At 34.6% G+C, this 12,202-nt stretch overlaps 1 protein-coding gene across 7 annotated transcripts in view; it reads right to left on the bottom strand.

Annotated features, from left to right (window-relative positions):
- FOXN2 (forkhead box N2) overlaps positions 1-12,202 on the bottom strand; it is a 59,303-nt gene that overhangs the window by 14,956 nt on the left and 32,145 nt on the right. For all 7 annotated transcript variants that reach the window (XM_055540040.1, XM_055540038.1, XM_055540039.1 and 4 more), the window contains 2 exons: positions 11,072-11,622; positions 1,880-2,004 (listed from right to left, as the gene is read on the bottom strand). In XM_055540040.1, the coding sequence (XP_055396015.1) occupies positions 1,880-2,004; positions 11,072-11,608 (662 nt within the window). In that variant the 5' untranslated portion in view covers positions 11,609-11,622. The remainder of the gene's footprint in view (positions 1-1,879; positions 2,005-11,071; positions 11,623-12,202) is intronic.

The following is a 12,202-nucleotide window of genomic DNA, read 5'->3' as shown; positions in this document are numbered from 1 at the left end:
ACAATACATAATAGTTACTGTTTGATTCTACACTGGATGCCTAAGTTTGATAAGATATTAATATAGGTGTTACTACAGAAATGAAAGTGTTTATTAAAACAATGTTTAAAGAAGACTGTATGGTGATGACAAAAAAAAAGTTCCTGATTTAATTAAAAATATTAATTACAAATTAAAATTTCTATATTTATGAAAAAGAGACCAGCAGTTTCTTTATTTAAATTTCAAAAATTTTAAAATATTTTTGGAACAAACTTTCCTCTTCTTTGGAATTTGTGATAGTATTTAAAAAAAAATCTGTTTGGCTAACTAAATTAAAAGTCTATTTCTTAATCACAGTTTCATATACACTATAGTTCATTCTCTTCCTCAGACTTAACCAATTATGGCATGAAAGGGCTACACAAAGGCATGTCAGATGGAACTGTCATTCTGTCCAATAATAATAAAGAGAAAATAGTTCTAAAAATATTTTAAAGTCAAAGATTACAACCTCTATGCTGCTGTTTATCTACCTGTTTTTACACCACAAAATCATCTTTATTTAACATTTAAACATATAAAAAATGAAAACATGAAAATGTATCATATCAAAGGCACAGGAAAGTGTATTTTTGATGGTATACAAAAAAACTGTGCCAATTCCCCCATTTAATTTTTAATAAAAAACAGCATTGCTAAATAAAACATAAAAGCAGTATCAACAGAACTTACCATTAGTTTCCCAACTACTGTTCTTTTAAACTAGGACATCTCACAAGCAGCAATACTAAGGAAAGTATCAACTCCCAAACAATGAAAGTATAAACTCTGATAACATCTTTTCAGAGTTTCATTTCATAAGGATAAACTAGTTCTTGTCACAATGATCCTTCTAATCTACTAATATGGTAAATAAGCTTAAATCTCAATAAGTATGTATGTATATATATTGCTGAAATGTCAACTTTAGGCTAACTTTTAAAACTGTATCAGCTACAAACACTCCTCTATATTTAATTCCTTAAACACTACATGAAATGTTGGTAACTGCTGCAAATGGGAGTTCACTCTTCTACTTTTGTGAATGTTTCAAATTTTTCAATTATTTTACTAAAAAGCTTTAAAAATCTTTTTATAGACTACCCTTAAAAGTATTTTGACAAAACTGTCATTTTCAACTCAAATGAATATATATAATAGAATTTAAAAATAAAGATTCTAAAGGCTTCTTTCAAAGGCAACAGTCAGATTTAAAGTCATCATTTTCAGATTTGACTTAAAATGGGAAAGCTATAAGATCAATTTAATGATCACTGAGTTAGAAAACAAAAGGCCAAGGAAAAGCATATATGCCAACAGAAACAAATCAAATAAAAATCCAAAGCATTATTTTACTTGACATTTAAAAATTTGAGACTGGAACATAATTTTCAAATATTAAACATGCTGTGAAGAGAAAAAATCTTAAAATAGAAAAACGAATATAAGTGTATATATAAATGCTGCAAACAAACTACCTTATTTAAAAAATTTTAAATATACTTCTATTTTCTTGTGTCTTTAGGTCAGTATTAGTACTGCAGACAATGTAAATGATCTGATCTTTACAAAAAGGTTTCAGGTTATACCTGAATTCAAATTATCACTATCTTCAGAGTTTAGTTAGAATACATTATTAATTATTAATACATTTTGCAGAATTTATGCTCTCAATTACCCAACATCTTGGTTCTTAATAAGTAAAAATGCCTTAGTCTAATGTCTTATCAGTAAATAATTCTCTATGTAATTCGAAAAAAAAAAAAAAGATGAAAAAAACCCCACAACTTAAGTTATTCCATCTCATATAATGAAATCTTATATATTGCCACTGACATTTACATCTTAGATCTTGTACCTTTGTGGTGATGCAGGAGGGCTGTAAAATGTGGATTTTGAGGAGAAAGGTTGCTTCTTCAGTGCCTGCATAAGGTTGGGTTTATATTCTGGATCAACACACCATAAGGAACCTTTTCCATTAACCTAAAATAAATTACATAAGAATTAGTAACCTGGAATCAGACACAAAAAGTGTCTGAATGTTTTTCCTAAGTGTGTGGGGAAACAAAACCCAATAGCACCTTTTGAATACAATGCAAACACTGAACTAAACTTGCCAGCAATGAACTGTGTGATTAAAAGCCCTGGAGGCAGACAGCCTGGGTTCCTATCTCCAGCTCTGCCATTTACCCGCTGTGTAACTTTAGGAAGGTTAACTAACTTCTATTTCTCTGGGTCATTATTACCGTATTTGGAAGGTACGGATAATAATAGTACCTACCTCACAGGGTTGTTCCATAGATTTAATTACACGTAGAGTACTCTGCACAGTGCATGGTGCATAGGGCCACAAGACCACAACACTCTAGGACACACCATTCACATTCACATCACAGTTTGTGAGAATGATACAACACCAAGCTATGCAGAGAACAGCATGAAGGGCTATGCATGATGGCCCTTCAATTAGGTGGTGTCATTCCCCCCAAAGTGCTAAACAATATGATACTGGGTGATGCATCCAAAAATAATTATTTTTATGGCATTAACACTAGTGTTTATTTTCCCATTTAAACTGCTTAAATTCAAAGCAAACAATTTAATGAAGAGATGGCAAAAGTCTCAGAGAGTAAAATAAAAAACTGAGGGATGGAAAAGACTCTTGTAAAAGGTAAAAAAGAGGAAAAAGTACCATCCCTATCCTCAATATGGTTAAGTTACAACATTTGAGGGCCTTTTGGATAATAAGGTAAAGGGTACACAAGCCCAGATTTCATGGAAATAGTCATAAGAATCTAAAAATAATAGAAATGTATGATTATTGGAAACTAGAGAAAATATAAAGATAAGTGCCCACTAAATGGCAAATGAGAGATGACTCAAAGAATGTCTTGCCTGCTCCACAGTTCCTCTAATATGAAGGAACAGCTCACCGGGAAGGTAAACAGACAATATACCTGAAGAATATCACTAAAATGATCTAATGTGCAGGGGAAAGGCCAGACCAGGAGATAATTCCTTCAAAGAGGTTTGAAAATGCTGCGTGTTTTACCTCCTTTCTTCTTAGGTCACACTGCATATTAGCAGATTGGTGGTGGTTTAGTCGCTAAGTCATGTCCGACTCTTGTGACCCCATGGACTGTAGCCTGACAGGGTCCTCTGTCCATGGGGATTCTTCAGGCCAGAACACTGGAGCGGGTTGCCATTTCCTTCTCCAGGGGATCTTCCCAACCCAGGAACCGAACCTGGGTCTCCTGCATTGCAGGCAGATTCTTTACTGATTGAGCTATGAGGGGGTTCTAAATAGTCTTGCTTTATTTAAACCTGTTTTGTATTAAAAACACTGATGTAACTGATGAATTCTTACAGAATATACTTTCCTAATGTTAACACTGAGAAATTTTTTTTTTTTTGGTAGAAAAAACTACAAACATTGATTAGACCATGAAGAAAAATAAATCTTATTTAAAGGTCACTCTAGTGCAAAAAGGGAAAAAAAAAAACCCAACTGCAAAATTCTCTGACCACTTGGAAATTTACAAACACTCTTGAATTTAAAAAGATATCCAAACTATAATTACAGATTTAAAGGGCATAAGAAAAACATAAAAACTAAGTGGATGTGGTCAAATGCACAGACATTAGTTGAGCTAGTTAAATGAAATAACTGAAGGATTTCAGGAGCTGTAACATCACCTGCTAACTCTTCCTTAAGGATACATCTATCCTATTTCTTTAGCTGAACATCCATCCCTATCTACCAACCTGAACAGTTTGACTAGAAGAACATCCCAACAAATGTACCACACGGACCCACAGCTTACATATAGAAGCCCACAGTCATGCAAGGAGGAGGTTCAACTGCAAACTCATCCCACTTCCCCAGAGCTAAACACCACTTGCACAGAAGTTAAGAGTACAAGCCTTGAAAAAGAGTACAATACCTACCTTTGGAAACCTGGCTCTGTCACTTAACAGCTGTGTAACCTTTAGAAAAATGTCTATGGTTCTCTGTGTATTAGTATGCTCAAAATATATATAAAACAGTACCTTCTGGACATAGGCCCTTAACACCAAATACTACTATTGCTATGTTTTATGTTCATTTTCTTTGCAGTTTTGAAAACTGTTCCTCTTTCTTCCAGTCTAATATCATTGTTTTTATTCTCTAATAATTTGTTTTTCTGCTTCTATTCGACTAGATATTGACATTAAATTTTAATAAATATTTTTGAAGATATTTAATCTTTTGAAGATATAAATATCAAAAGTTAAATATAAGTTATAACCTGAACTCTTCTCACCTTGGTGTACAAAATTTCCTCACAAGATTAGTGAGATTCAAACTGCTACTAATTTTTGTTTTTACATTACATCTTTTCTATTTCAAAAACCCCTTCTGAAAATTTGAATTATACCTCAAAACATTAACAATTATCTAGACAACAGTAAAACTGACCCCTGCTCCTTTCTGCTTGTATAAAATCCCGTATGATGTAAGCTATTATGATTGCTGAAGATAATATGATGAATTCCAGGGTGCTTCCATTTCCTGAACTGTTTTCAAAGTAACATTAGTCTATTACTGAGGTTTTTTTTTAAATTTCTGAATATCATGTCATAACTACTATAGCAGAACAGTATAATGAAAGAACGGTTTCACAGGTTTTAAAAGTGAAATCTTAAAACACTGCTTACTGACTGGCTACATGACATTGGACTAATAATTTAATCTCTATCTGTCCTCTAATTCATATTTTATCTGTAAAAAAACAGACCACTTCACTGAGTTGTGATGAGATTCAAATAAGATAATTTTTATGTAAGTGACAGAGCTGCAAAGTAAATGAATACAAGAGGTTATACTGAAAATGGCAGAAAGTCAGTTTATTTCCTATTCTTTTCTTCTAAGAGATGAAGGACTTTTAAAAACATAAACAATAAGAACAAAAATTAATTAATTTTGAATATGAGACAAAAGTTAGAAATAAACAAGAATTAAACTGATAAGGGAAAAACACTTTCGTGTGAGGAAAAGTATAGTAATTGAGTGTAAGGCAGTTTTTAACATCCCAGCAACTTAAATATATTGGACAAGAAAAACCATGGTGTCATATCATACTGTAATACAGAAAAGTAACGTACTATACTATCAGATGAAACTTTTTCTGGCCTGTAGCAGCAAGATATCACATGAACTACATTGAAATTTTAAGTTTTTTCCAAAGGAAGTCAAATTTCTACCCATGTATTTTAGAATTAAGTGATGGACCATCCCATCTTAAATTAGATGTAATTCCAATCACTTGGCCTAAGTGGTAAGTGTATTCTGAAGATAGAGAAATAAAACTTTAAAAGTGATAGCACCCACAATATCCTTTGTCCCCAAACCACTTCAGTTTCATACAGAAAAGAAATACATAAATTATTTTTCATATATAGACTAAGACAATTATTTTAATGATTCTAACCATGTTCTATCTTGGTATTCCTGAGATTATACTCCCAGAAGCTGTTTGGTTCATAAATCTACTTTTAAAATTCTATTGTGAGAGAACTGCAAATTGTTTTGATCACAGAAGAATTGGTATTTCCTTGAAATAGCAAATTGGAAGCACTAGTACTGAAAACTTGCAGTTCAGGGCAGTTAAGTATCTTGAGTAAGGTCTCCAAATAACCGTCTGTTTTGTGTTACCATGGCAGCACTTCCGTTCACTGAGCCCGTTCACAAACTATCAGTAACAAGATAGAATTATGTATTTGCTAATCTATGTTTTAGAGTCTAAAGCAAAAAACTTATTTTTAAATCTAAGTCTCAGGTAAAAACTATGCCTCTTTATTGTTGTGCTTAGATGACAGAACACAAACACTAAAGAGTTTAAGAAGTACTATTTTAAAGTGAATATGACTATTACAAGAAATGCTTTTTTGTGCAGTGGAAACAGGAAATGTGCATTCTCTCATGTGCTATTTTGCATTTTGAAACTCTAAGGCTTTTGGACATATTTGGTAAAGAACCACCGAAGGTTCTGAAGAAATAAGGAATATACTGAGACTTGAACTTTTAAGATTTATCTTACTGGAACTTGTAAAGAACATTGGGAGAAGAAACAAAGTTCACTATTCCTGGAATGTTTTCATGTACCTGCACTGTACATTTTAATATTTCCCCCCCTTGAATACCTTTTTCAGTGGTTTTTAGAACCACTGAATTTAAAAAGGCATTCATAATTCTTGCTCATAGTGTGAACTTTCAATGGTGGCTTGCATGACTTCATTTCTTGGGATTCAGCTATTGAAGCAAATCACCACCACGAAAATGTACAGCCTGAAATTGTACAGGCAAAACTTATGATTTCATGTTCCCCAGCTAAATTCTCACATTAAATATTTCAGTCTGGCTTTTATAACAAAGTTTGAAAAACAGATTTTAAGACTTCAATGTTAATGTTCAAAACATAAAAACAAAACAAAAACACCTTGCCTAGCTTTTCTGATTTTAAAATTCATAAATAACAAGCCAAGATTTTTAGGCCTATCTTTTGAGAGTGGTAACTATGGTACGGATGAGGGCAGGGAGCTAAGCAGCAGCCATAGCAGGTGACTAGGTATCTATATCAACTTGTAGTTTGACCTGGACCTTTGTCATCTTGCTTTCTTTTTTGACATTATCATCTCCAGACAATTATTTATTCATCAGAAAAAGTGCTTTTCAAGGTTGCCAAACCTAATGGAAGTAAGTATAACTTACTTGCCTTTTGCACATTGAAAAAGAAAAAAAATCAGTATTTTGAGGTACTGATTCAAGCAGTAGTTTATTAAAAAAATAAAATAAAAACAAACCACAAGCACTCCCAATCTCACTTGAATTTATCACTTTTTGTCCAAATTTTGCACTTAATGACATAATGTTGGCAGCTTGAAAATGGCCACGATAGAAATATTTATATCATGGAAATCGGCAAAAGTGATACCTTCACTCTCACCCAATTGTTAAATATTTAGCAATACACCACTGTTCATATATTTTTAATTCTAATCTTTTGGCTGCTACTTGATGCTAATCAAGTTTTTTTTCTCTTTCTTTTGGCTGTGAGATGCAGCACGTGGGATCTTAGTTCCCTGACCCATATCAGACCTGCACTCCCTGCAGTGGAAGTGTGGAGTTTTAACCACTGGACTGACAGGGATATCCCCATTTTCAAGTTTTTTTTTGCAACATTTGACACTGTTGCTCATTCACACTTAAACTTACCCTCGCTGGCTTCCGTTATACCATACTTTCCTTAGACCCTTCTACTAAAAACCAATGCTGATGACTAGTTTCTTTTACATCTTGCCATAAGCATAAATACAATAGGCCTAAAACTAGAAAAGAATTAACTGATACAGTTCAAAAAATAAAATCTAATGATGCATGGTAGAAAGAATACATACAAAATTTTCAACACTTTCAGTCATTTGAAAGGAGAGTCTGACTGATAGGGGAATGCGTTTCCAAAATGACTTACTCATATGTATATTGAGTCTGATTTCCTTGCCATACGAGTCTCTCCATAGCGCTGTTTAAATGTCCTTATGATATAGCAGCTGACTTCCCATATAGCTAACTGGCCAAGAGCCCAAGATGGAAGCCATGTCTTTTATGACCTGGATTCAAAAGGCACACTCTATTTCCATAATATCCTCTTGGTTACACAAACCAGCCAAATTCCGTATTGAAGGGGGACTCTGCTGCTGCTAAGTTGCTTCAGTCATGTCCAACTCTGTGTGACCCCATAGACGGCAGCCCATCAGGCTCCCCCGTCCCTGGGATTCTCCAGGCAAGAACACTGGAGTGGGTTGCCATTTCCTCCTCCAATGCATGAAAGTGAAAAGTGAAAGTGAAGTCGTTCAGTCGTGTCCGACTCTTTGCGACCCCATGGACTGCAGCCTACCAGGCTCCTCCGTCCATGGGATTTTCCAGGCAAGAGTACTGGAGTGGGGTGCCATCACCTTCTCTGAAGGGGGACTCTACAAGGGCACAGATACTGGAAGGCAGGGCTCATTTGGGGGCTACCTTGGAGGCTAGCTATAACAGACTGATCCTTAAAAATTGCTGAGGCTTTTTAATGGCCGAGCACATAGCTGGCCTTCATAAATATTCTATGTGTAGTAAAGAATGTATTAAATAGCAATTTATTACATAGCAATAGATAACTAATACAATCTCCTTTAATCGTAAGAAAATGATGTGTCCAAATGCCTTGCTACCCAGGGTGTCTCATGGATTAGAGGCATCAGGATCACCTCAGAGCCTGTTAGAAATTAGAAAGCCTCAGTCTCCATCCTAGATTTGCTGAAGAAGAATGTGTATTTTAACAAGATCCCCAGATGATCAGTAGATACTTTCAAGTCTGAACAGCACTGTCCTATGAAATCCCTTCAGTTATCTAAAGATTTAATTACTTGCTTTTTAAACTTTTATTCCAGAATTTTTATGTCAGAACTTTCTGCTGCCACTTGGGTTATAGAAAACTACAAAAGAACAACACTCCTAGATTAACAAGAAAAAAAAAAAACAAAATAATCTACAAAACCATAATTTTTTATGAGCCTGAGAATTTAGACTGCAAGAAGAATTGATTTTGAGGTGTGACAGGATCTGTGAGGAGGGATGAAACATAAGAACTGTTCACTTTTGGTAGAGCATGGAAAAAGTGGCAGTCACGATAAAAAGTAAGAAAACAAAATACTCAAGGGGACCTAAGGAAGACACCCTTGGAGACGGAAATAGATGTGTTGAGCCGACTATGGTCTGTGGTTAGAGCAAGGATATCAGGCAAAGCTCATTCATGCTCCAGGCCCTGAGTGAGTATAACGTAAGATCAGGTGTCCCTCTGGGAGAGGCACTAAACCTGCCTAAACCCTGGACAAAGCAAATAAGAAGCAAAAGCTGTCTGCCACTGAGAGAGAGACAAAGCACCCTCCCTCACCCCAGTCACCAGCAAAAGACAGCTGCTGTTGGAAGAAAAGTACAAAACCCAGTTATCCTTACACTTTACTGATACTAGGCAATGCAGTATACATCATGTGGAGAAGGACAGGAAATTAGCTCATGCTCAAATGCTCCAAAGATACAAAGCAGAGATCTGTTGCCACTGGGAAATGGTCACTCACTTGTACCCAGAACTTCCCACTGATATTAGGTAACATTTACTTACCATGATGGGAGTGGACAAGAAACTGGCCTGAATGCTGGAACAGTGCTGTTCAAAAGGAACTTATACAATGACAAAGTATCCTATATTTGTTCTCTCCAGTACACCAACCACTAGCCACATGGAGGTCTCTGGCTATTGATAAGTGCAGCTATGGACTTCACTGGGTGGATGGGAGTCTGCTCATGGAAGAGACAGGACGTCCCACACTTGAGGCACAGGCATACAATAAGCCTGCCTGACACTAAAACTGGAGAAGAACCAAGAAACCTATCCTGTTCACACCAGGAAACTTTCACCAAGTAACAAGGAAGAACGATCTATTGCTAAGGGAGGAGTAAGCGTATAGAGAGAAATATTTAACTCCCCTCCCACTTCTAAGCTAAATGTGTCACAAACTGACAGATAAAGGTGGAGCAGAAAAGCTAAGAAAAATCACCTGACATTCCAGGCCTCACACTAAATACAAAGTATCAGCCGTCTCTCTATAGCAATGTAAAGACTATGGTAGATCAAAGGTAACTATGACAACCACAAAACCCACCCAACTCAACTACTAACTAGATTGATCAATATCTGTCCATACTAACAACCTGACAGAAGTAGAGTTATATCTATTTCTTGATAGAAATATTCTTTACTCCAGTTTCTACCATTTTTTAACAAGCAAAGTCTGATATTTAATGCAAAATTATGTGACACACAAAAGCAGGAAACAAAACAATTAACAAAACCAGACTCAGAGATGGTCCAAATATTGAAATTATCAGACAGACACTGTGACTATGATTAATTTGTTTAACAGACCTAGTGGGAAATTTTTAGCAGAAAGTTGGAGACTTTTTAAAGGAAAATGAAAATACTTTAAAAAAAAAATGAAGATGATTTTATTAGGCTGATCAGCAGAATGGATACAAGAAAGAATAAAACTGTACAAAGATCAATAGAAATTATCCAAACTGAAACAAAGAAAAAAGAGTAGGAAGAGGGATAGAGCAATCAAGAGGTGAGACAACAGCAAATGGTCTAACATAGTTTCATTTGAAGCCCAGAAGTAGGTGGTGAATCATAAGAAATATTTGAAGAGATAATGAGGAAACAAATTTCTAAGTTTAATGACAACAAACCACAGATCCAAGAACATCAGAATAACCAAGGCAGGATAAAATAAAGAAAAACACACTTAGGCACATCATAGTCAAACTGCTAAAAAGTAGTGATAAAGATAAAAATCTTGAGGACAGAAGGGAAAAAATACTACAAACAAAAGAACAAAGATAAGAATGGCATCAGACTTCTCATCACAAACTATGCTACCCAGAAAACAAGAGAATATGCAATGATAGATTTAAATCCAACCGTATCAATTACACTAATGTAAAAGATCCACATTCCAATTATAAGGCAGACACTGTCATATTGAATAATTAAGAATTTATAAATACAGCAACAAGAACATTACAGAAACTAAGAACAGAAAGTTGGGACATTAAAAAAACTAATTAATTATAATCAAACCACTTTTTTGTATACCTGAAACTAACGCAACATTGTAAATTAACTATACTTCAATTTTTAAAAGTTAAAGAAAATAAAAAGGAAATAATAAACTTCTAATTTATACCTAATTTGTACCTTTAGTAGACTGAACATAATTCTGCTAGATTTATATCAATACTGAAGAAATTTAAAAGCATCTGAGATGAAAGCAAATGGTGAATAAAATTAAGTTCAAACTGAAGTAATCTGACTTGACTATTTTTTGTCTTCCTTTGACTTCCTCATATTTTAAGATCTCCGTGCTATTTTCCCCCACCTCCCTAAATATAGCAACATTCATAAACACTGACCTTGCCATGGCTTCTTTCCACTTTCTGAAAACATTTATTCAGGGACAGATTATGTCGAACAGAATTCTTCCAGCCAGTTGGTGCAGTTGCAAAATATGGGAAGCGGTTCAGAATCCAGCTATAAATTTCTTTGACTGGCAAACACTTATTTGGAGAGTGTTCAATAGCCATATAAATGAGAAGACTAAAGGAGTATGGGGGCTTTGAAGTTGCTGATTTTTTTTCTTGGTTCTGATAGCACGACGGTCCAAAGGATGGCACATCATCTCCTTCTATGTCATACAATGGACTAACAATTGGAAGACCTTCGCTTCCAAAGCTGAAGTTTGTTAGGAGATTAGTACTTTCGTGAAGCCAGTTCAAGTTTGTGAGTTCATCATCTGCTGACTCATTGTCCACTAGAGTGGCCTTTGGCCTGGCAGCATCAACAGCTTCAGGCAAGCTTCCCATTTTGTAAATCTGGCTCAATCCTGCAACCTTTTCGGCTCCTGGAGTTTCAGCTCTCTTTTCTGGAGTCATTCCAATTACTGGACCCATTTACTCTTACAGTTCTGCAACAAAAGAAACAATTATCAACCAATGTTATACTTAAGATTCATAAGCACATGGAAAAAGGAAACACAAATTTAAATATCCCCAAATCAGAGAAATTTTATAATCAATATCCCATATAATATTTAAGTATAATATTTGTATAACAAATGCTAAAGGTTATAATACAGAATTTATTTCGTTATTTGAAATGGCTATAAATAAAATGCCCCGCTATAGCACAATATGTACAGGTGATATTAATAAAGCTGAATGTATTCTGAATACTTATTACAGTCCCTAGCCCATAATAACTGCCTAATAAGTAACGTGTGCTATTACTAAAAAATGAATAATTATATTTTTGAATTCTAAAATTCTATAATCTATTCATCTATAATTTCACTATAATTACAGTGAAATTAACAGTCATACCTAAGGCTCAACAGATTTATTATTGTAAATTCCAGTATTTCAGAGAGCTGAAACTCCAGTATTTATTATTGTAAATTCCAGTATTTTAACTCTTCCTTCTATATACTATCTCATCAAGTACTGATGGTGAAAGGTTGACATTCTTAGTCAAGTTTGAACTGTCAC

This window comes from Bubalus kerabau, chromosome 11 (genome assembly GCF_029407905.1).
Source record: "Bubalus kerabau isolate K-KA32 ecotype Philippines breed swamp buffalo chromosome 11, PCC_UOA_SB_1v2, whole genome shotgun sequence".
In the NCBI taxonomy this organism is placed as follows: Eukaryota; Metazoa; Chordata; class Mammalia; order Artiodactyla; family Bovidae; genus Bubalus; species Bubalus kerabau.
The sequence above is the reverse complement of the archived record's forward strand: the minus strand, read 5'-3'. Positions and strand labels throughout refer to the sequence as shown.